Source organism: Hippocampus bargibanti, linkage group LG03 (assembly GCF_051943395.1).
Source record: "Hippocampus bargibanti isolate YZ-2025 linkage group LG03, ASM5194339v1, whole genome shotgun sequence".
Taxonomy (NCBI): domain Eukaryota; kingdom Metazoa; phylum Chordata; class Actinopteri; order Syngnathiformes; family Syngnathidae; genus Hippocampus; species Hippocampus bargibanti.
In genome coordinates this window covers 16,388,659-16,414,143 of record NC_142736.1, presented here as the reverse complement: position 1 = coordinate 16,414,143, position 25,485 = coordinate 16,388,659, and the positions used below count along the sequence as shown (strand labels likewise).

Sequence of the window (25,485 nt, the reverse complement as noted above, 5' to 3'; positions counted from 1 at the left end):
ATTCCAGCCGTTGGCAACCACAGCACGCTGGAAAAGGCAAATGAAGCCATTTGGCAAGAGTCAATTTCTTAAAAAAAATGGTGTGCTCCTGGTTTTTATAGATTATTTAAAGCCTTACAACCAGATGGATCCACGCCTCATTTACGGGGACCTGTAAATTCCGCAGCTGGGAACATCCGTCCCATTTGTTTACTTACACGTTGGATCTGGAAAATATCATTACCTTTTTGCTTTGGACAGGAAGTAAGCAGCTCTTGTGCGGGAAGCTTCCGCTGTCATATGGAGGCAGACAGTGGCGTGACTGTAATAAGACCTATGGCCAACAACGCAGCCATGGCAAGCTGAGGCGTGGTGAGCAATGGTGCCCAACCCCAACGTGCCCCGCACTGCCATCTGTCACTGGGCAGGAGGTGGACTCAAGCCTTGAGTGACTAGTTGTTGACACCCGCAGAGGCCACACTAGGGTATGCAGTTTATTTTTACTTGTGGTTTAATTATCAACCTTAATTTACAATTTATCTTTGATTAAAATTGATGATTAAAAAAAATCATCGGTTGAGACAAATTGCCAGTTTTAAAGCACCGGTACTGATAATTATAGAGTAATTCAGCATTGTTTTCATAAAATTTCCGCTCAATCAGTGTGAATGTATTGCACAACAAATGTGGACCAAAATAAAACAACAAAGCAAACTATTAACAAAAATAACCAGTTTGGAAAATATTAAATACACTTTATAATTATATGTAAATGTAAACAATTTTTAAGTTCTGTTCCTACAAATGGCATTAGCTTCATCGCTACCTGTCACTGGGACAGGATTGTTTCCTACTTTCATCTGGTGGCTGTCGGCTTGTTATTTGTGCTAAAACTGCTCATGTTTATGTTTGCAGGCTTCTCATTTTTTTTTTCTTGCTTTCCACTTGATCACTTGGGTGCGACTTGTTCAAATGATTCAATGTTTCTTGTCTCGCCTAGTTTATGATGTCAGAGCACGGACAACAGATTTTCCTCCTCCATGTCGTTGAGTCTTGTCAAAATAGCTTCATCTTCTGATGTTCCTTTTTCATGCGTTTGGGTGTGGGCACTCATGGTGCCATTCTTTGATACCCATTTTAAAAAATGTAGTATTTTAGTTTATTTTAGTTTATCTTACATGAGCCCCCATTTGTAACACTTGGCTTGTCTCATAAATATTGTGAACGAGTGGCCATAACAATACCATTAAATCAGTTGCCCTAAAAATATTTGAGTGGGCCTGCGAGTCAGAAATAAAAGTTAATCAAATGGCAGTTGAAAAGATGTAGTAAGAAGCAAACCAGGATGTTGTACAATCACACACATACCCTCACGCTGTGGCTGTCGTACGTCTACATGCTGTGAGGGGAGGAGAAAAGAGGTCAGGCGAGCTTCCTCATGCACTCCACTGCCACAAGCAAGATGATTTTTGTCAGTTAAGGTTGATTGACAACGGAGCCTGTGTAGAGCAAACATCCATATGGACGCCTGCACTAACGGCTCTTCAAAATGAGAGCAAATTGTGCATGCCATCAGATTTTTGTTGTTCCCAACTGAAATTTCCAAGAAAACAGACTCGAGAAACACCAGAATTAAATATTATGAATTGAAGCACAAAAATGTTGTGAACCAGATCATATTTATTGAATGGAATTTTACTTGCGTAATCCTAACAATGCAGAAAGCCAGAGACATGCTCATGGAATTTAGCTTTATGTTGCACTGCTGTGACTGATACTATTCTCGTAATCGTGGTCACTGAACATTTATTTCCCGCAGTTATCTGTGTAGGCTGGTTTGTTTCCGTAAGCTTTTTGGTCTGTAAGGAGAGGTTGCGCAGCAGATGCAGTCAGGATGCCTTTTTGTCAGCGGCAGCAAAGTGCATAAAGAAAGCGAGCTGGAAGCCACCATCGTGTGTCTTTGAATGGGGTCAGGGCATCACACGGAATAATGCATTTCCCTCCCAAGCGCTCCTTCCATTACGGCCGGAGAAGAGACATTGTGTCCACACTCTGATTACCACTGATCCATGCTGATGACTCTGTTGGCGGATTATCGCAGTTAGTATCAGCCATCTGTTACTGTATTTGTGTGTGTGTGCGTGTGTCTGTGTGTGTGTGTGCGCGCGCACATTCGTGTGCGTGCGTGTGCGTGTCTGCGAGAGAGATTGTTGTAAGGGTTAGGAAGGAATGGGGCACGCCTGTGACACATCAGGGGTTGGAAGGGATTGTTTTATGTTCAATTAGTGCATGCATGAAAGACACCCTGACCACTTGGGTTGCATGGTATATCTATGCTCGAAAAGCATTGTGATAGGTAGCCGTCAAAGATTATTCACTGTCACATCATTTCAGCTCAGGTACTTGTACACAGTTGGGCATAGCATCGCACAACAACGGTATGACAAGTGTGAAGAATCGTCACCTGAAGCACCTGTATACGACAAAGAAAAGAATGGCACACATTCACAAAGAAAGGCACACATTACTTTCAACTTTTCTTTTTTTATTCTTGTACAAAGTAGTTCTTGACTCTATACATGAAAAAAAGAAATTTCTTGTGTTGTCATCTGTCATTCCGTGGTATGGTTTCAGTATCTCATTCAGTTCCTTGATGCAGGACACTGCTGAGAGCACTGAAAAAGAAATGTGCGATGCGAGGGCACACTGGAAGCGGACTCCTGCTCCTTTATACACTTCACCAGCCCAAGAACACCTCTTTCAGATGAAGCTGACATGCAGAGGCTTCTACATAGAACCATAAAACCACAGTTCTGTTTATAGCAATACACTCTCCGAAAGGGCGGTTGGATCGAGTGGCTATTAGCCGCACGCATTGACAGTAAAGCGCTCTGTTGTAGGCCTACTGGTGGCGCACTGGTAACATACACCTTATAAATCAAAGCCCGCCCATTAGCATAAATTCCCTCCTTTCTCCTTGCTACTGCAAGACCCTGCTGTTTGTGCTCGCAGCGCTTCGTGTTGATTGGCTGCCGTTCTTCAAGTCAAATTGATCTTGATGCTCACAGATATTGTAGAATTGGCCACTGCGGTGTATGCTGTTAATTACAGTACCAATATAATCAAGCGAATTCTGATGCTAAATCCATTTTAAGTTAGCATGATGAAGTCACGATTGGATCTTTAAATACCTTGGCACTGCATCTCTGTTGCAGTCCTGTTTTGTAATTCATATGCGAACTCAATGGTATTATTGTTATTGGATTTAATTGCCGTCAGTGATCAGTTTGCTGGAGGAAAATGGACTGGCTTCGCATTCTTTTCTTCCCCTGCTGTCCTTTCTCTCGCCATCTCTCATCCTCAGAAAGAGGGCCTTTGAGAGATGAGAGCAGATGAGGGGGAGGGTAGCACCGCTTTACACCTCTGCAACAGAGGGATTGCTTTTTTTTCATGTTTGTTAGGGAGGGGAATCAATTCTATTCACATCATCACATTCTGACAAGGCGAAGCAGTCGGTGAAGAAATTGAGAAAATGCAGGTTTGCTTGGGTCTTATTTCTTCATCTGTCTTTTTTCCACGACAAAATCCCACCTCGTTGATAATTTTTCTCCTCCATCTTTAGAACATCTCCTTTGCTCTTTTCCCCATCTGCAAAAGGTAGGAAATGATGCGCTTCACGTAGCAGCTGACACCACATAAGCTTGCTCGTCCTCTGAGACGCCAGCCTTTTGTTTTCATGTACATTATGATAATTATGGAGGGCCACCATTCCCCTCCATCTTTATCAGACATGTAATGATACTTGATTTTCTTTTCCTTCAGGAGTTGCCACAGACCTCACTCTTTCAAAACGGCATGTCTTTTCTTCACCCAAGCCTTACTTTTTCTCTTTGTGTGTCAAGAGTGTCAGCTTCAGTTGCACTAACACTAATGTAGCTGTCCCGAGGCTCAAAAGAACAGGCGAGGCGTTTTCCGGTTGGTGCTTTCCTTATTTGCTGATTGGTACCAAAGAAAAAGAGTGTTCCAAGCGGATCAGGATGTATTACAGTGAATAGCCTGTCTCTTTAAGCACAAAGCAATTCAACTTGTTCTACTTGACGGAGGCACTAATTTGAAAACTCCGCTTCTCTGCCAATCAAAAATCAGAAAGAGAATGACGGAAATCCAAGAAAAATACAGTAGAACGTTTGCATTACCTGTTATTTTGAAATCAAGGCCACTTATTTTTATTATTCGTATTTTAGTGGGGAACCATCATTTCCAAACCTTTACCTTTGTTCTGTAAAGACGTTTTAATATTCACAACTGTTTCTTTGCTTTGTGTCCTTTGGGAAATCCTAATTTCCTCCCATGCGATCATAGGTTTTTTTTTTCCAAAGTTTGGTGACAGAGATGATTTCCTAAGAGGACACAGAATACAGCCCTCCCAAATGTGTCTGATACATCTGATCCGATATTGTTCGCATACTCAAATCTACTGTGATCCAATATGGCGCATTGATGAATTTGTTAATCTGTGTCTTAGGCTCACATTGTGTAACCTTGCGTGAGAGACGAGATTTGCAGGACCTTTGACCTTGCTCATAATTAGACAACCGCCATGTTTTCTTTCCTTCCACTGCAGCAATGGCTGCCCAAGACGGATGGCACAGCAGCCTCCTCCCTATGGATTGCAGCAGGTTTCCTTGTCATCTGCGCCTCTTTCTCACCCTCTCTCTCCTCTCTCTTGTCAGTGTTGCTCCTGGCAAAAGGCTGATACTTGATATTCAGAGGATAGCAGCTTTTGTCTCAGAGATTTAATCAGTGGCTCTGCAGAGGAGAGAGAGAGAGAGAGAGAGAGAAGGGGATAGAGGGGGTAGTGGAAAAGGGCGAAAGGCAAAAGAGATGGAGGAATAGACTGTTTATATGTAATGACACAATAACAAAGCCCGCCTGTAAAACACAATCTGCAAACTGTGCTTTTGAGGGGGATTTCCACTGCTGGATTAGTGTCAGGCAGAGGGATGTGGCAAATGAGAAGACAGGAAAAGAGTCAGGTTGACGTGAGAGACCGGGGAGGTGACTGTGTGGGTGTGTATTTGTTTGTTTGTTTGTTTGTTTGTTTGTTTGTTTGTGTGTGTGTGTGTGTGTGTGTGTGTGTGTGTGCGCGCGCACGCGTGTGTGTGTGTGTGTGTGTGTGTGTGTGTGTGTGTGTGTGTGTGTGTGTGTGTGTGTGCACGCGTGTGTGATTCGTTTACGCTTTCAGATTTGTTAGGCTTTACACATTGGTGAGTGTGTGGGCACTTTGTTTTTGTAAACGAAAGCAGATTATAGTTGGTTAATGTCTGTTGGTCGGTTGCCCAAATCCTTCTTGTAAGAGTTTGTTTCAATAATGCGACCGTGTTAATGCATCATTGACGTAGCTTTCAAAGGCCTCAAAAGAACTCTTGATGAATTTTTAAAGTAGGCCAACCATATTACCGTTATCAACCATTTATCAGGATGCATCCTGGTGTACAATGGTGCTTTGGCTTTCGAGTTGCGAGTAGGTGTTGGTCGATTGATTTCTTTTTGTGTTGCAAAAATGTGACTTTTAGTTGAGCTACAGAAACTCCAAATATATGTCAGTGGCAGTGAATTGCACATTGTCCACCCATACATCAAGCACGCCACATTGTTTACAACGCATAAAAAGTGTTGGTTGTTTGTGCTTACATATCCTGTTTTATTGAGTAAATTTTTACTCTGCAGATTTTTTTTTAATTGATACGAGAAATAATTAATAACCAATGAGTGAGCTGTTGGAAGAAAAAAAGGCAAAAAAAGCAGAGTGAGAATATTTTTTAGTTGTTGCAAAAACTTCTTAACTCATTCATTGCAATTCACACATTTATTTGGGAATTAAAAATAGACGTAGAGTGCAATTCCCAAATTTGTTCTGTTTTTGTTCATGCGAGTACTGATAAAGCGCTGACCATGGCCTCTTGGAATGTTTTTTCTTTTTTCAGAAGGCGGCAGCATTTCCATTCTTCCCATGTTAGCGCTTTGTTCCAGCTTCAGCTGTTGTTCAAGCGCTATATAAACCAATATGTATGTATTGCAATCTATTTTGGACAGCCACCCTCATTTCAAGCTCATATAACTCCAGATCTATATAATTTAGGAATGATGAAAGAAGAGAGTCTAAGGTTTCTAACGCTGTAATGAATGTTTATGTATTCCTAAAACTCAATATTCTGTGGGTCAAGTAAGAATGACAAAAACCCGGCTGCCACTGGAGTGGACACATTTTTGCACGTCTGGCAGTGAATGAGTTAATTCTTTACATCATTATTACTGAATGTGTGTAGTTCGATATCTTAAGAATTATATTTTCTTTTGAACACATCCTGTCCAAACTTTTTTTTTTTTTTTTTTGAGGGGGGGGGGGGGGGGGTGTGTGACTGTAACAGACACTGGCAATGGGGTAAGATAGATGATAGGTCATTTTCACAAAGTTGCTTTGTTTATTTTAGGGATCAGAACATAATTGCCTCTACAGAACCTCCATGTCCTCTCTTAATGTAAACACGTTTAAAACACACCACCTTATTCTGTTCATCAGAACTATATTACACCATTAAAGGTGTAATATAAACCTAAACTTATAATATAAACTTGTTTACTTTATTTCCTCGCCTTTCTGTCAGGGAGTAATGTACATTGAATTAGAATCGTGCCAGTTTTCTGGGAAGGCATGGAAATATATACATAAAACAAACTTTATAAAATGGCTATATATAATTTTTGAATTTGTGTGTCCCAAAAATAAAAGGTATCTAAAGCTATATTATAAGGAAGAGGTGCCTAATGTATGTGTGAGAGAGAAACCAATGTATTCATGGAGAGCGTGCAAAGTAATGATATGTTTCGGATTAGGTTAACACAAAGCAATAAATGAATCTCCCTTCCAATAAATATTACATTTATTACACATTAAAAATGTCTCTTTTAGTTTAAAAGAGAACCACAAGTTCATATGAAAGACTGTCTTTATATACGTCTATAATAGGTCACTTGTAGTCTTCATTATTCACAACAATAACTGAACAACATTCTGCCAGATAAGCGTGGCGTTAACATAAATCAGCAAATCAGCCATTCAAACAAATCTGTGTCTCCATCACTCCGATTCATGTTTCACGAATCCATAAGTAAACACCATAGACTGCATTTAATAATCACTGTTCTTTTCTTGACACTGAATACACTTTAAAATAGTTTGCTGTTTGTGGAAATTGTATTTGCTGACGTAGCAACATCCAACTGAATTTATTAACTGTTGAACCGTAGTTAGGAGGAGAACTTTTCTGGTACATTTTTGTGGGTAGTTGAGATCAGGACATTAGTAAATACTTCAAAATGGAAACTTCAAAGGTTGGTTCACATACATGCATAAATGCAAACGTTGCGTTTTGTCACAGACAGTGATGCAAAAGAGCTCTCCTTGCCCACATGCCAGGGCTTTCTCCTTCACTTCAAGGGCCACATATTAGAAACATTTGCTTGTAACTTGAAAAACTCAACTTGGGTACCACCGCGCTTGCATAAAATCTGAATATACATGAAATTGGAGTCTGACAGATTTTCCTCTTTTTGTATTGGAAATACAAGTAGAAAATATCGATATTACGAGACTTTACTGTATTTCTTACAATCATTGTGTATTCCTGCCATATAATGTCCCATCTGAAAATATCGCAACCCAAAATCACGATAACCATTTTGCGTTTGAATTTATATATATATATATATATATATATATATATATATATATATATATATATATATATATATATATATATATATATATATATATATATATATATATATATATACACACACAGTAAGAACTTACGAACTTAATTGGTTCCCAGACAGAGTGTGTAAGGTGAAGTGTGTATCTCCAAAAAAAAAAAAATCCCATAGGAAACCATTAGAATGGGAATATTCCGTTCCCGGGTTTCCATCAAATATAGTTTTTAACTAAATAAGCATTAAAACTACACACAATATACGTTATTCTATGTGTAATAAATGTGCTATTGTATTGTAATGAAAGAAATACACTGCATTGTATCATAAAGTCACAAAGAGAGGCACATTACATGAGGACTGTAATTAAAGAAATAAACTGTGCTGTAAAATCAAGTTTTAGTTACCTTTTTGATGGTCGTTGATGGCTTATGGAAGGACAGTCACCTTCCATAAGGACTGTTGGTAACTTAACCTCTGGTGTGGCTCCTCTTCTTTTTTCTTTGGAGACTCGTCATCATTTTTGCTGATTAAAAACCTCTTAATTGACACCTGTTGCTTTCTGACTTGTAAGGTCTTACGAAGCTGAGGCATCACATTATCGTTCATCATGTTGATTGTCATAGCCAGTCTTTTCTGGATGGAACTGTTCGGTAAAAGCCTGCACCTCATTCCACTTTGCCAACATTGCCTTCTCCTCCTCGCCCTCAGATGTTCTCGAACCATCTGTTACTGGCTTTAAAATCCTCAATAAGCGCCGAACTTTAAGGTTTGCGCATGGCGATATCGGCGTGAATTAGCCGTGCTTTCTCGCATAAAATAGCTTATATATATATATATATATATATATATATATATATATATATATATATATATATATATATATATATATATATATATATATATATATATATATATATATATATAGTCTCCGTTTCTACCAGCGGCAAAGCGAAGAACACATTTGGGACAGCTGTAGTTTTCTTCTATCCCAAAATCAAAATGTGCTTTGTTGTTGGCTATTGGTACTTAGACCGACATTCTCCTTGCGAGCTCGCATAGAATCAATAAAAGCTGAGAGGCAGTGAGCATGGCTAAATAGAAATATTGTTCAGGGGAAGTGAGATGTGTAAGGGAAAGTGTCAAAGTGTGTGTTTGTGTGTGTGCGTGCATGCGCGCACATGTGTGTGTGTGTGTGTCTGTGTGTTGATGTTGTGCAGGTGTAAGCGCTTACGTGTGTGTGCGCGCTAAGGTTTGTGTGCGTGTGTGTTTTTTGCTATTGTAACCTCACTGATTGGATTGTGTTTGACAGATATGGAGTCTGGAGAGCGGCTGGCCTCCCCTGCGCCCACCCTGTCTGCTGCGCGCACCTCCTCCCCTGCGGCCTCATCCTCCTCTTCCTCGTCGTCGTCTCCCACTCACCACTCGAAGAGCAGCCTGGCCCCGAGCCCTTCGGCTCTGGGTTCTGCCCTCAGCACCTCTGGTGAGCAACACTTTTGTCTTTTGACCTGAGACAATTTTTGGTCAGTTTAATCAATATAACAAGTCAAATCAAGAATAGTCAGAACACGCATTGTTAGCCTCGGAAAAACAAAAAAAAAACGGGGTAATCAAAAACGAAGTAGCCGTTTTATTCCTAAAATGTTAATTTTAGAATGTGCTTGAATGTGGGAAAATGTGTTTATTCACACAAGTTGAATAAAATAGTTCAAAATGTGTCATACTCAAAAGGGGAATTAGCATTTTTTAATTACTTATTTGCCATGTTTGTTGAAGCATCCATTATGACTGACATCCAACCATCCATCCATTTTCTTTTTCCTCAAAAGGGTTGCTTTATGGACTTGACAGTACATGATAAATATACAGTAAAGTCTCGTTATATCGATATTCAAGGGAGTCCGAAAAAATATCGATATAACCGGGACTATCGATATATCCGACCCTGTTTGCATGTAATTTTCTCAGTGCGTGCATAGAAATAGTATCGATATAACCGGGACTATCGATATATCCGATATCGATATAACGAGACTTTACTGTATGTGGAAAAAAGTAGGTTGCCACTGGCTTGCGCATCAAATTTGATATACACGAAACCACAACTTCCGAGCAACTGATTGAAGAGGTGTCAATCATTCCTCGTGCATTCATTGTATGTCAGCAATGAGTATGTCAGTAAGTGTGGGACAAGAGTGACACCATGGAAGTCACAACATCTGCCTTGGCTGTGGTTTTGGAAAAGACAACTTAGAGACACAGGGTGGGGCCAGAGTTGACTGATTTCATACAAGTGACACAGTCTAAGGCAGTGGTTTTTAAACTAGGTTCGATCGAACCCAAGGGGTTCGGTGAGTCGGTCTCTGGGGTTCGGTGGATCCACCACTGCAGAGGTCCACCCCCCAGTCTAGTCTGCAGTTAATGGGCACAGTCATAGAAAGAAGGGTTCGATGAATGACCAGATGAAACTGGTGGGGTTCGGTGCCTTCAACAAGATTAAGAACCACGGGTCTAAGGGGATTAGATGTTAAGAAGTTGAAATAATTGTTTCACATATGTGACAAAACGTGTATTTTTTTTCATCTTGAAAATATACTTCACTTAAATTAAAAAAGTATCATAATAAACACTGAAGAAGTAATGAAATAAACAGTGTTTTTGAGGGTCTGAATCTGGGTGACAGTCTTGCTGTGAGGCGTTTGCATGTTGTTCTCTATGCTTATGTGGGCTTTGTCCAATTACTGCTGTTCTCTCCCGCATCCCACTCTTGACTATCCTGCATCAATGTGAGCGTGAATGGTTATTTTGCGATTGGGTATCAGCTAGTCCAGCGTATACCATATGGCAAGGTCCCCTGCTCTCCTGGACTCCAGGGAGGATAAGGGTCCAGAAAAAGGGTGCATGGCACTTGAAAAGTTCAATACAACTGAACTATATTTAACAAATGGCGTGATAATAGATTTCCACAAAGTTTGAGAGGTGAATATATTCTGCACAGCTTGCACATTCAATTCGATGGTGCCTTTTCCCACATTTTTAGAATCCCTATTCTACACCATTAAAAGTGACAAATGTGGCCACCTTCATGTCGTGATAGCATTCAGAATCCGCTTCCTCATCTCCTCTCTTTAGCATGAAAATGAGTTTTCTGCCATATTAATTATACAGTTAATAGTATGTGAATACACCTCTTTCCCAACAAACAGGATTCTTCACGCCCCCGCCGCCCTCCCCCACTGACAGCTTTGGTTGCAATTGAAAAGCTGCTGCATTAATGAATCCCAAACAATTATGGGTTCTTTTGTGTGAGAAACACACGCATGCTTGGCCATGTCTCCTGACAACCTTCGGCTTTTCTGGTTCCAGCTGCCTCAGTCTCGTGCTCAGCAGGACACTGTGCAAGTACATGTACTGTATGTGCATATTTATATCTCACTGAGTCGTGTGTGTGTGTGCGCGCGTGTGTGTTGTGTGTGTGCGTGTGTGTGTGTGCGTGAGTGAGTGAGTGAGTGAGTGAGTGAGTGAGTGAGTGAGTGAGTGAGAGAGAAAGAGAGAGAGATTGAGAGCTAGAGAGAGAGACAGAGAGAGATCTTCCTGCATGATTTAATATTTTTCATCCACTTTGTGTACGCCCTGCCCAAAATATTTGGCAAGACTGGGCAAACTTGTGCTGTTGGGTCACGTTTGATTTTCCAAATAAAACGGATTATAAATTCATAAAATAATTTTCCATTTTTTAATCTGTATGATTTCTGTTTGATTTCATTTATGATAAATGAATTAATAAAAGAAGCACAAACATTTTATGTAAACAGTTGTAGTGTATTTGAAAAAGATCAATCGAGATGTATTTTTGATATATCCCTTGTGGGAAAGGTAAACTGGTTTGTCCATCCTCTTTCAACAGAACCAAATTTTTCTCTTACAAGATAAAGGAAGGAAAGCGTAAAATTAGGCACAGCGCACCCCCAACCCCCTCCTTGTCGTATTGCTGTTGTGCTGGAGAAGATGCCATTAAAACATTTCCTTCCTCATGCATTATACATCATTCTGATCCCTGTATGCCATTACGTGAGCTCAGATTTTCAAGATAAGCGATTTTGGGCATAGCATCAAATGAAATGCGAGGCGTGCTCTGTGAACTTTTTGCAACAAACCACTTCTTTTGTACTATATCCCTTTTTGTGCAACTAATATGCAACCGTAGCAGATGCTGTCCATTTAGGCTGAAAGGTTTTCTGTCAAGTCATTGCTTTCCGTTGACATCTAAGTTTAATTAAAAGTCGAATACAGCCATTCCTTGACCTGTAAGTTCCTCAGTTGGGAGTTTTTCTGAGTTTCACCTTTCATTGAGAGTATAATTTGAATTACACATTTTTGTAACATTCGGACAATCTAAGTCTGCTTTCTGATTACCTTTGACGTTCAGACTTGAATCATAAAACAATGTGAGCTGACATGCCAAAATAAGCTAACGTGGAATTTTGTTGAAGTGACCTTTGGAACATTGGGTGAGATGAACAAAAATAAGATGTTATCTATTGTTATTTACCTCTGTCCTAATTATAATGAACGTAATGTCTTCTCATAAATGAAGGTCATAAATTACTACCATATTTTCGTGTGTACAAGCCGCACCGAAAAGCCTTCACTTACTTCAAAAGATGCGCCTTATGAGCAAGTGCGCCTTATATGTGAAGTAGTATTGAGCCCCAATTGGTCTCGCAACAACTTTCAGCAGCCACCGACTCAATTTCCTCCTGTGGAAGAAGTAGTGCGTAACCCCAGCCTCCACTGTAGTGCCTCATAATGTGGTTTGCATTATATTTAGGAAACTTTTATCTATTTATATATTATTTTTGATAACGTTTTCCATTCATTAAAGGTGCGCCATATATAACAAAAAAGTTTGAAAATACACCATTCATTGGGGGTTGGTCCTTATAATCACAACACAAGTCAATACAACATGCGTTCTTTAGGGGTTTGTATCAAACCGTGCATTAATCAGTATCCAAGAATGGCATTTTCACTGATTTCAACGGTTTCAATGGTAGTCATTGTAATTGCGTTTTGAAGTCAAGAAATGACTGGATTTTTCTCTCGACCACTCTCCCCACCCACCACCACCAGTATTCCCAAAACAAATCTCCCCCAATTATGTTTCTTTATTACAACCAAATCACTTCTCTTGCACAAAATACCTTTTGCAACATATAACCAAAGTGGTGCCTTCATTCATAAATAAGTGACAACTGTTATGAGTCTATTCAGGGGTTAAGAACATTCTTTGCAATGTATCGTTTTCTGTTTTTTATTTCTTTTACACAGTATCCTAATTGAATCGGAATTGCATTTGTATAATACATTCATCCAATCTCAGATGTCAGAAGGGGCTGAATGAAAGGCAGAAGCAGCTCTACTGTTGACAGGCAATTCATTTTTGCTCAACATGGAACAAAAACAAAACAGTAAGAATATTGCTGAAGAAACTGTTAAAGGGAGTGTTGTCAGAAGCGCCTCTCATACATGAGCAAAAAGAGCTGCTCTTTTCAAGGTCTGTGTTGTTGCTATTTTTATTAGATAGACAAATGAGAAAACACGCCGGGAATAGCATGAAGCAAGGTCGTCCAAGCATAAAAATTATCAAAAGAAAATTATTCAGTCATTTAAGATAAATGTGCACTTTGAACTATTGACAGCTGGCGACCAGTTCAGGGTTTACCTTTTCAACTGGTCCAAAGAAGGCTGACGCAGGCTCCAGCACGCCCGCAACCCTCACTTTGATACAAAGCTCAGATAATTGATTTGTGTTTTTATTTCAAAGCTCACTCTTAAGGCGAGGGACCAGTGTACAGTATACCAGATGATAACTGAAAGGTTTTATGTCACTTCTTTCTTCCTACATCTCAAGTTTAATTAGAAGTGGAAAAAGGATCTTCGGGCAGACTAACATGAAAGACTGTCAAACGGAATGCAGGTAACATCAGAGATACGGTATCATGGCAAAACGCACAGGCCTTGATTCTCAAGGTTCAACGTGCTTCTTACACTTTGGCAAATGAACACTAAAACAATCATTTGCTGGTGCGTGTACGTGTGTCATTAATGAGGATATCACTTGGAGAATAAGAACTCATTGCGCTCTCCTTCTGGGATCAACTCACGGATGCAATTAACTTAAATCTGTCTTTGGAAATTTGATTGACTGCAACAAACAACAAATTAATCCCCCTTCGGCAGCATCCAAACATGAAAAAAAGCGGGCGGTGCAGTTTGTCAGAGTGGAAGGAGGATTGAAACGGAATGAGAACGAGGGCAAGGGAAGGGAGTGAGTGAGAGAGAGCGAGTAGGTAAATCCTAGCTCTGGCGTTCCTTACTTGAGGTTTTTTTTTAGATTTAATTATTCGCCTATTCGCCTTACGGAAGCCTACATTAATAATGAAGAGGCATTTGCAGATGTCACTTTGTGTTGACTATGAAGGGAGGGCCCGGTGTCGGCGTGGGGGTGTTGAGTGGGAGGGATGGGTGCTGTCAATGCTGCGTATGTTGGCCTTTTCCGGGGTTCACATTGCCGTCGTTCATCTTTGCACACCATAACCTCGGCTAGAAGGCTCAGGTTGCATATTCAGCATATTCTAATGACATTCATCAGACAGCTTCTGCTGTAGTTAAGTTTGAGAAGGGCCTTGAAGCAAAATCAAAGGCCGACACACTCATATGTCAACCCTGCTTATTGCTTACGAAATACAGTGGTAACCCATTTGAGCATTAGTCTCCTTGATATCCAGTTTAGGGTCGAGGTACCCTTTGTCTTCCCGAGGATATTTCAGCACACTAGTGGAATGAATTATGACTTATAATCTTACGGGCACTCGACCCAGTGGTGGTAGTAATGGCAGTATAAATAACGGCGCTACTCATAAGAATGTAATACATAATCTATGATTGTCTACGTTTGGAAATCTGTAGTTGCAGGCAAATTTAGAGGATTTTTTTAGGAATTCTCAATTTCTTCTTTCTTTTGGCATGTGGCCAGTTTATCGAGCCACCGTGTTTGTGTACTTTTTTCCCGCCCCGTTTCAATTTTGGTTCAATAGATAAAGGCTTGATCAAAAACAAAACAAAAACTATATACTCTACAAAAATGCACATTCAAGGGATGTGTCCATGTACTACACGATGAAAAATGGCTACAGTATACAATAGCCATAGAAATGGAAGGATCTATGCAACACACTCCTTTTACATGCCTGCAGCACTGCTAAGCTAATGTCCATGCTTTACATTGCTTTCCTTTCATGGGATTTCATGGGATTTCATGGGAAAATCAACATATTGTGGGGTTGACTTCCCTTGAAAGCAATCTTGTTTTCCTGTAACAGAGAATATTTTGTTAAACACGTAGAAGTTCGGTATGCACCACTTGACTCAATGCTGCAATATATGTTTTTAATTTTACATGACGCCGAGTTGAAAGCACCTTCAGTTTAAGGCTGTCATAGGCTGTCAAGGCTTTCATCACTTTGCTGCTGTGAAATGTAAATTTCTCTACTGCGAGACTAAAAGGCAAATCCAAAATCCAAATATAACAGCATTTACCTAAACTAGGGCCTATGGTCTGTGGATTGTGGTTTAAGGTTCAAATGCTAAATTAATAAACAAAGCTCGTACATTTCACCTACTTTAAAAAAAACTCAAATTCCAGCACATAGTCTGAACTTATGTGATAAATTCCCAGCGACATAGCCTTCCTGGTGAGAATACGACCCCCAGAAGTACATGGATCTCAAAGTGGGTATTGAATAAGTGGTCAAAGGTCTTGATGTCATAAATGATGTCATACATGTTAAAAATAATACATCAAACATTTTATGCATTTGTTTGGAAAAAAAAACATTCAGTTCGCCGAATGTTTTACATTTCTGTAGTGTGTGCATTGTAGTTTGACATTGATCTGCACCTGGCACAACACACTCCCTTTTCTTCAGTCATCACTTTCCCTGCATGTATATTACTTGCTTATGCAGAGGCATCATGCAGGCGTTCTCTCCTTTTCTAGTGCAGAAATTGAATTTGCATGAAATATGCTCACACCAAATTGCATCTGACTCCGGAAGGAGGTAACACGAGGCAGCCGCCCCTGTCGGAAATGATTGTGCTCAGAAAAAGGCTCTCTGAAGATGTCATTAATGAAGTATTCTTCTGTGGTGGAATTGAATACCAAAAAAGATGGACATGGTTATAGTACAAGCATTTTATTCTCGCCTTTGCAGAACACATCTAGTTGTATCCACATGCTTGGACATTTGTTATGTAGAACTTGTACTAGTACTCTTCTCAATAGTCAAAAATGACATAATGCACCCACGACCGACTCTTACGCCCAGCAACCTCAAAATCTTCCTCTTTGTTTTAGAATGAAGTTGATGCTTTACTGTAATGGACTTTGGATTCAGTCAATCCTGCATGAAACATTTTCATTTGGTCCAGAATGCTGCTCCTCTCCTCTTGACGGGTAAATGTAAGGGAGCACATAACTCCATCTCTGGTTCGCTATCAGTATCAGAAAGCCTTTACAATTTCAGTTATTTTTAAGAACCTCCTTTTTTAAAAAATGTGTTGATTTTATTTCAAATCTTTAAATTTCCTCTCTCCACGTGACCTGCCTGGTGCCTGAGGTCTGCGGCCCAGACTGTTGTTAGAGGGACCAAAAACATTTCCGTTGCTCATCCCTTTCTCTGCAGTGACGGCCCATGAAATATTTGGCAAGCCCTCTCACTGCCCACCTTTAAACTCAACTGAAACGTCATTTGTATTCTTTGGCCTTTGAATCACACTTGATCTTAGTTTTACTGTTTTGTGTTGTCAAGTGTCTTTGTTATTGTTCATTCTTGTGTATAAATTGCTCGATAAATACAGTTGATTTGAATTGAGAGGTTTACTCTCTTGTGGATAAAGCCGAGTGCTTAAAAATATATTTTTCTGTGGTTCTGAAAATCGTACATCAAGTTCCACCGAAAAAGGAACGCCACCATCACGACCAACAGTAAAAGTAGCGTAATAGGCCAAGAAGTATCCCTCAAGCACAATAAAATGGTTTTATGTTTTTATATTGTTGGAAGCCACTGTAAGAGTAGCACAGTTGAACAATTTCACTGCTTAAGTATAGGAAACTGTCATTAAATATCTTTTATTATAATGTATTTGACATATGTTCAACCCGAATTGTACCTCCATAAATGTTTCATAAAGCAAGCGTTTGTAAAACAGGTGTTTTGTAATTGTACTATACCCACGTGAAAAAGTTTCCACCACATTTGGCATACACGACACAGCGATAACCACATTTGACAGCTTTCACTTTTGGTTGATATGTTTCAGGCCGTCTGTTTGGAGCAGCTGGAGAGCAGCCTTTCATTGGCTCCACATTGTCAAGTGCCTTTCCTCTGGTGAACCATCCAGCCTTTGGGGCCCTCTACACTGCTGGAGTGGGCAGGCCGGAGTTTGGAGGACTTGGCTCCCTCGGCATGTCAGCGACTCTGGCTGCCCACCCCCAACTCGGAGCCCTGTCAGGTAAGATGTGGGGGTGCAGTGCAAAAACACTAGAACCTAATGACCGATTTTTTTGCCACTTGAATTGCAACCGCTGCATTGATTCCCTTCTCTACAGAGTGGTGGCGAGCTGCTGAAGCCCATGGGCGCGGAGCCGCTGCCTTTCTTCCTTCTTTCATAGGTTTCCCTCCATTCTTTACCCCGCACATTCAGCCAAACCATAGCGCCAGTCCTGTTCAGATTAGAGTCCCCAGCAAGAATAGCCAAGAACCACCCAAAGGTATATCACGCAGACACATCCACTCATACTTAAAAAGAAATGCTACAGAACAACTTGATTTATTGCATTTCTGATCTCATGTTGTGTAATGTTAGGAAGAATCAATGACATTTGCGATGAATCAAACACAATGCACTCCGGGAAGCTAGTCAATAGATTTGTTTGGATTTATCAGAATCATAAAACGGTGGAAACAGAAATAATTCACTCCAGTGTCAAGCTGAAAACTGTTTGACTATTTGTACTAGTATGCCCCTTGTCATCACTGTTAAAAAAAAAATAACCGAAAACTACATGGATGACCAGTGCAAATGTGTGTTTTGAGTGATTGTTTTCATTTGTGCCATTTTTGCCCATTAGTCCGATTTCAAGTGAAAAACAAAAGTGCTTGTGCTCGGAAATATGACTCACACTTGATCTGAGTCTTACTGTTTGGTGCTTTCTACTGTCTTTTTTTATTATTATTATTATTGTATATATTACATTTGAACAGCACTTTGTGCACAATGTTCGTTGGTTTAAAGTGCTCTATGAAAACAGTTAAGTTAGAAGCCACCTGCTCAAAATTGTATGTATGGTAGATGTGAGTGTGAATGGGGATTGTCGTTTGTCTCTGTGTGCCCTGAAATTGTATGGTTAGCAACCAGTTCAGTGAATGTTTTAATACCAGAAGCTGTATTCTGGTTGATGGTCGATCAACACATTTTTTTTCTATGCCTTCCGTGGCAGCATCATAGGAAAAAAGCTGGAAAAGGCGCCTTTTGTCTATAGTTTAATCATGGATAGTGATCTCGACATTCTTGCACAAATGACTGGGGTCTGTTCTCCATCCAGCTACACATGCCTTTGGGTTTTACTTTGATATTTTTTTTCCCTAGCACCCTTTCAATTTCAGTCTTTTATTATGTCAGCCATTAGTATTGGCCTTGTATATTTTGCAGCCAGCATGTTTGAAGAGTTACATGCCCAAATCAATACTTGCCCCAGTCCATTCCGAATTCGGTACCAGATATTTTCTTCGATTGTGCATCCATGCTCTTTGAAAATTGAATAGGTGAAACAGACTTTCTTGTTTTATGTTTAAAGGGGTGAATGGCGCTGTAAATGGCAGTGGCGTTTGTCAACCAACCACGCAGCCTGGGAGCTTTTGTGTTAATCCGATCCCTGTTCAATCATCGAACAATCCAACCAAAAAAGCAGAGCCCTCCAACAGTCCCTGTCAGAATAAGACAGTGGAAAAAAATATTGCTCCAAAAACTAAGGAAAGGGTAAGTTGTTGTTTCCTACGATTCTTACCATTCACAAAAAAATATGGTATGGTACATAAATGGCAAAAAATATGTGTACTGATGTGCATTTTGCGCCCTTTTCTCACCTTAGAGGCAACGTAAGAAGGCAGCAGAGGTTCCTGGAATAAGTAACAGTGAAACAGGTACATCTTCAGACAGCTCAAGCGACGGGTCCCTCAGCAGTGATTTGGAGGACCTTGTGGAGGATGATGAAGAGGATGATGACGAAGACGAGGACGATGACTTATCAGACTCTGAGAAGCAGATAAAGAAGAAGTTAAAGGTAAATATGAATGCTCAACATCAGTGACGGGCTGTGCATTTTCTACTTGGGTCTGCAGTGGAAACTTGACGAATTATATAACAGAAATCAGCAATTTATACCAAGACACTTACAGCATGTAGCTGGAACGGTTCACTATTTATGAAATAGCACAAAACAATGACATTTGGTCCAATGCTTCATACTAAGCAGTGGTGCACATTATTCAATGTATTAATGTGGCGTTAATGAGGGCTATAGATGCACTAAGCGGGTCAAACATAACTAACAATTTGCTTTGGCCAATCAGAGGACAGAAGTTGAAACCTCAGCCCCATTGCTTTACAGTTTCAAGTAACATCTAGCAAAGGTTTGATAGATGAGATAATGAGATTGACATGGCAACGCAGGGTGGCTGAGATTTGATTGGACAAAAAAATCTGAATATCCACATCCACGCATTGGAAGCAATGTAGTCAAAAGAAACATTTTGAAATTAAGAGCATCGACCTATGAGACCAAATTGTCGCACCAAATTGCACGATTGAGGATGAATATTTTTTTAATTGCCTATATCCTTCTCAGGTACTGATACCAGTCTCTGGAAAGACAGGCTCTGTGGTCCACACGGCAGAAGCCCAGGGCAACCACATCCCGACAGTCCCCCCCAGCCCGCCAACCCTCATTCCTATAGCCCATTCCGTGTCTCCCCCAGTCCTGTCCCAAAGCTCACCACTGGCTATACACTCTTCCAGATCCAGACCTGAACAACACTTTAGTGTGATCCAGTCCACTGGCCTTGCTGCCAACTCAAAGTCCCTGGGACTCCTCAGCCAGCCCCACAGGGAGTCCTCACCGTCTTCCTCCCCCATCGCCCTCACCCATGCACCAAATGCGCTTGCCAGCTCCGCCAGCTCCGCCTCTCCCAAACGTCCCAAACTGCTGCCGTCCTCTTCGTCCCCCCAGCACTTGCCCCTCTCCCTTTCTTCTTCCCCCAAGCCTGTTTCAGTGCCCTCACCTCCATACTCGGCCTTCCCTATGTCTACCTCCCCAAAGTATTTCACTTTGACCTCATCTGTAACGAGCCCCAACAAGTCCTCACTGAAGCCACCTCTCTACGCTGCTGCGGGCAGTGCCAAAGTAAACAACAGGAGGAAATTGCTTGAAGACTCACTTGCACAGATCAATGAGTTTAGATTGAAACAGGTAAGGCCATTGACTCAATTGAATTCAGCACATCAATAGGAGAAAGTGGAAGACTCATTATTTTTATTCAAACTGTACATGTTCCGGACCTACGTACATCTGATCCAAGACCATTAAAAAAAACAAAAAAAGAAACATTAATGTTAAATCATGGAAATTTCCAATCATCTTTCAGGGACAGTTCCGAGGTTCCATTGTACTTGTGGTCTGAATTGTACTCAGCTGCCCAATCAAACAACAGTAATACAAACTGACAGTTCAAACAGCTGCACTCTGTTCCATTTCCTCTAGTTTCCTTCTAAACTTTAATTGTGCCTCTCGAGTTTGCTTTTACCGTCCGCCATCCCTCCAACTCACTGCCTCTTGTTGTTTTCTCTTCTGTTCCTAGACCCTCATGTCCCAAGGACAGACATTCCCAGGCGAGCCAAGGAAGCAGGGGCCAAACAAGTCTCCCAAGGGGATGTCTCTGTCTTCTCCGTTGCCACCCGCTTTGCCTCCTCCACCTCAGAACAATCACTCCAATCTCTTCCTCTCAAGTGCCCTACTCGGGCTTCCTGAACCTAATCACCCCAACGGAGTCATCCAAAGCACCACTCAGGACGCACCTTTGGCCCTCATCACCAAACCTCGCAAAAACTCTGTCACTCAAGGCAAGTCCCCTCAGTGTGACTCTGATGGTGGGTCAATGCCTGTCAATCTTAGCACAGGGGCGAGTAGGACCCAAACAAGTTCCCAAACTGGGCTCGCGTCGCAGCCACCTACTACCTCACCTTATGCCGCGAGCTATGGCTCCAGAAAGAGCAAGAACCCAAAGGGGAAGGGACAGACGCCAAACCTAACACAAGGAATGGGACAAACGGGGCCTTTAGCAAACTGGAAAGGTTTTTCTCAGAATCATTTGGTCCAGTCTTTAGTCGATTTGTTTCGTGGAGGTGAGTCGGGGATCGGGATCCCAGGAGTCGGCATCCCCGGTGTTGGCATTCCCGGGGTGGGAATTCCTGGTAATTGTAACCCTGCGGCCGGCCTCCCTGCTAACAAGGAATCTGATGACTCAGGCGATGATGATGACGACGATGATGATGATGACCTTGAAGAGGAGGAAGAAGACGATGACGACTCTGATGACAGCTTGTCAGGTTGGTACAAACCTCACTCATCTGCGTAGGCTCTCAGTCCTACAGGAGTGGTTCATCAAGGAAACAGGTTTCTTCAGCCATCATCTGTACTTCGTTGAAGGTGCTGGACGTTTCGCTCCTCATTGGAACCACTGCGTCCGCGAACTAAAGTTATGCTGGTAAGTCTGGCCTTATATATATATCCCGAATGGAGAGAGGTGGTGGTGCCAGACCTCTGCTCTGATAGGTCCCTGCTCTAAGGTTGGGGAAGCACTGGACCATTCCCTGAAGCCAGAGTTCCCAGCACAACTTTAGTTCGCTGACGAAGCTCTTGGGATGAGGAGCAAAACGTCCGGCACCTTCGGAGAAGTACAGATAACGAATGAAGAAACCTTTTCTTCGACAAACCTCACTCATCATCTCATCGGGCCTTTTTTCCATCCTTTTCTAGCTTTTCAGTTTTTTTCTTTTCCTGAATCATGTTTTTAATTAACACCAGTTCGACGTTTAACTGGCCTAGCATAGAAGAACAACGTAGGAAAAGAATAGAGCAAAGTAGGCTATAAAAATACTCCAAAGCAGCATTCATTCAGGGCTACAATTCAGGTTAAATTCCAAGGTTGCATTAATTTCAACATTGGCATGCAGTTGAGGCACCCTTGTGGAAATTACATCGTTCACATGACCTTCAAATTAGACCATTAGAGGATACAACCTAAGAATCTGGACAGCCTATGTTGTGGTGGCTATGTAAAGCTCTTACATAGCCTCTCGGATGCACACTATATGATTTCTGCCAACCTGTAAAATCTTGACCTGCCTGTCTGGATACTGAAAATGATTATAAAAAACATTTAAGACAGGTATACATATGTAACAAAGGGCAGATTCCCTGTACTTTATTGTGACGTTTTAATCTGTTTGCATATGTCTAGAGTCAGACAGCAACTCCGATAGTGACATCTCTGCAAAGAAAGTCAAGGAGTCCACGTCGCTCTCATCCGGCTCGTCAAAGAAGGAAACAACTGCCCACGGGCAAACCATAGTCCCAGAACTACTGAACACCTCAGCCAATCACACAACCACCAGCGGCTCCCCTCTCAATCTCCAGGTTGTCAAGACGCCCACTATCGTCACCAGTTCCAGTGCTTTGGTCTATCACAGCTCTCCTGGCGCCTCCTCCTACAGCCTAGCCTCTCCATTAGGTAATCTATGAAATATCTAATGCGGTCTCCTTGGGGAAAAATGGGATGAAAATTGGTTTGGTACCTCCTGCTGCCTTGTTGCAAGTAGCATATGTTCACTTATATTATTGTTAAAGGCATACTTGATACTGCAAGGAAAAGCTGTCGAAAGTGATTCATGCACATGGCCTGTGCTGTCTAACGCAATATGTTGAAGAGCAATCATTACCTCAACTAAACAAGAAAGAAGACAAGAGCCGAAGTCTTGTAGAGGCATGCCTGCGAAAATGTGATCTGTGTAGATTACTGATCCACATCAGATAATGTAGGACTTATTTGTAGCTGAAGCAGTCATTGTTGTGTAGCCTTTGTGCTTCATCTTTTCTGACTTGTTGAAAGTAGCATATGTTCACTAATGTTACCTACCTACCTACCTACCTACCTACCTACCTACCTACCTACCTACCTACCTACCTCCCTACCTACCTACCTACCTACCTACCTACCTACCTACCTACCTATCTCTCTCTCTCTCTCTCTCTCTCTCTCTCTCTCTCTCTCTCTCTCTCTCTCTCTCTCTCTCTCTCTCTGTCTCTTTCTCTGTCTCTTTCCCTGTCACTATCTCTGTCACTATCTCTATCTCTCTGTCTCTCTCTCTCTGTCTCTCTCTCTGTCTCTCTGTCTTTCTCTCCCTCTCTTTCTCCCTCTCTCTCTTTCTCCCTCTCCCGCTCCCATTCGAATAAGAATTCTCAAACAGCATGTTTCTTGAAGAGCATTGATACCTGTGATCAAAGTGGTTAGCTAAAATTCAGAACATGTTTGGATTTGCTTTTCACACCCCTTAAAGTGCCAACTTTTTCAACGATATTACCGTGCAAGGGAATAAGGCATGCAACAAACACGTTTTCCAACTTTCCCACACTACTATTCATTCAGCACATTCATTATATTCCACTAATTTCTAAATTCCCCAAAATGCAAAATTTGCACAATGGAAAATTGCCAAATATATTGTATGTGGTGTGTCTGTGTGTCTGCCAGTCTGTGTGTTGTGTGTGTGCGTTCAAGCGCCACACCATCTGGCTGTAAACAATTTTGCTGTAAAAATACCATTGAATATTTTTATAGGTTTAGGGAAGAGAAGGCATGTGATGGATGAAAAGGATTTGATGACACCTCTGGAGTTGGGGTATGGTTCAACTCAATCTGTACCATCTACGATAGTTGTCACATCTCACAACAAACATTTTTTAAGTTAACGGCCTTCTTTTTTAAATTTGTTAAAAATCAAGGTGGCGGAGAGAAACGAGAATCAAAAACTTGTCAGGACGGCCTCAGGGGGATGTAGCCTACTACGCACCATGTGGCAAGAAACTGAGACAATACCCAGATGTGATGAAGGTATTTATGTATGCTCAAACAAATTAATGTGCATCAGACTTTGATATCATTTCCACTTTTGCCACAACTACATGTACCCCGACTACTCCCATTCAGCTTCCTGTGACCCGAATAGTGTGGTGTTATTCTTAGCGTCTCTTCTTGTGCCACTTTTGCTTCCCTCTCCCTTCACAAAGTAATGATTTATGGTTATTGTTGGGATGCACAGCTTTGGCCTTATTTGTACAAATAATGTTTATTTGGTTCACCGGTGATTGTCAAACTACCTTTAGTGCAGTGGTCAAAATAGAAAAATGGCTGCTCTGCAGTATCCACTCGCTGCTCATCTATCAGTCAGCGGGGAGTGAAAAAATGTCTGACCAAGAGTTATAAAGAGCCTGAATTGTGCACCCCAAGGTCACAACTGTTTTTCTTTCCCTTAAGAGCTTTTGCTGTTTTTTTTCCACATTTATTTATTTTTTGTTGTCCTCTGGGTTTTATCGTAATTAGCAGGGCCTGCACCACAGATGCACTATAACCGTAGACTCCCTCCTATCTATAGTCTAGTCTTCCCACTGCTTTTTCAAAGTCACTAATTTCGCCTTTTTCTGCCTAAACCAACACCATTTATTATTTTCTCTTCTGTAGTATCTATCCAGAAATGGAATAAGTGGCATCACACGTGATAATTTTAGCTTCAGTGCAAAGATCAGGGTTGGTGACTTCTATGAAGCCAGAGAAGGACCCCAGGTGAACACCTTTCATCTCTCTCCCTCTGTCTGTGCCTTGTATGGAAAATTATTTAGCATTTATTGGTATTCATGTTATCCAGTTTAAGGTCACTAAACTATACTCTTTGTCCTTAGTGGAAAGACAATTCAGCGCGCTAGTAGCGCACATGTAACTTATAAGTACGGTTATTAACTCATTCACTGCCATTCACGAATTTATTCAGGAATTGAAAATATGACGTAGAGCGCCATTCCCGAATTAGTTCGGGTTTTTTTTTTTCTTGTTTGGATGCTGATAAATCACTGCCCATGGCCTCTGGCAAGGTTTTTTTTCCCTTTTTTCAATTTTAGCGCTTTCTTCCAGCTTCAGCTGTTATTAAAGCACTACAGTATATACAATACAATACAATGCATATTGATTTATATAGTGCTTTAACAACAGCTGAAGCTGCAACAAAGCGATTCTTAACATGGACAGATATCATATACAGGAAAAGCCAATATGTATGTATTGCATTGTGTTTTGGGGAGCTTTTGAAGCTCATTTAACTCCGTACCCATATAATTTAGGACTTAACCTTATTTTTCTGATGAAAGAAGAGAGTCTGAGGTTTCTTACGCTGTATTGAATGTTTATGTAGTCCTAAAACTCAATATTCTTTGGGTCCTGGAATACAAGAGAGAAGGACAAAAACCCTGGCACTGGAGTGAATGACTTAATAAGAAATTTG

General features: G+C 41.1%; 1 protein-coding gene across 8 annotated transcripts in view; it reads left to right on the top strand.

Moving 5' to 3' along the window:
* baz2ba (bromodomain adjacent to zinc finger domain, 2Ba) overlaps positions 1 to 25,485 on the top strand; it is a 112,347-nt gene that overhangs the window by 55,392 nt on the left and 31,470 nt on the right. For 5 of the 8 annotated variants that reach the window (XM_088992251.1, XM_088992250.1, XM_088992252.1 and 2 more), the window contains exons 3-13: positions 9,065 to 9,235; positions 17,137 to 17,328; positions 17,426 to 17,587; positions 18,674 to 18,855; positions 18,968 to 19,159; positions 19,724 to 20,344; positions 20,733 to 21,480; positions 22,395 to 22,664; positions 23,772 to 23,832; positions 23,936 to 24,044; positions 24,672 to 24,773. In XM_088992251.1, coding sequence (XP_088848377.1) covers positions 9,067 to 9,235; positions 17,137 to 17,328; positions 17,426 to 17,587; positions 18,674 to 18,855; positions 18,968 to 19,159; positions 19,724 to 20,344; positions 20,733 to 21,480; positions 22,395 to 22,664; positions 23,772 to 23,832; positions 23,936 to 24,044; positions 24,672 to 24,773 — 2,808 coding nt within the window. In that variant the 5' untranslated portion in view covers positions 9,065 to 9,066. Of the gene's footprint in view, positions 1 to 240; positions 465 to 9,064; positions 9,236 to 17,136; positions 17,329 to 17,425; positions 17,588 to 18,673; positions 18,856 to 18,967; positions 19,160 to 19,723; positions 20,345 to 20,732; positions 21,481 to 22,394; positions 22,665 to 23,771; positions 23,833 to 23,935; positions 24,045 to 24,671; positions 24,774 to 25,485 lie in introns of all 8 variants that reach the window. The other 3 variants (XM_088992254.1, XM_088992253.1, XM_088992247.1) reach the window with 2 other exon arrangements.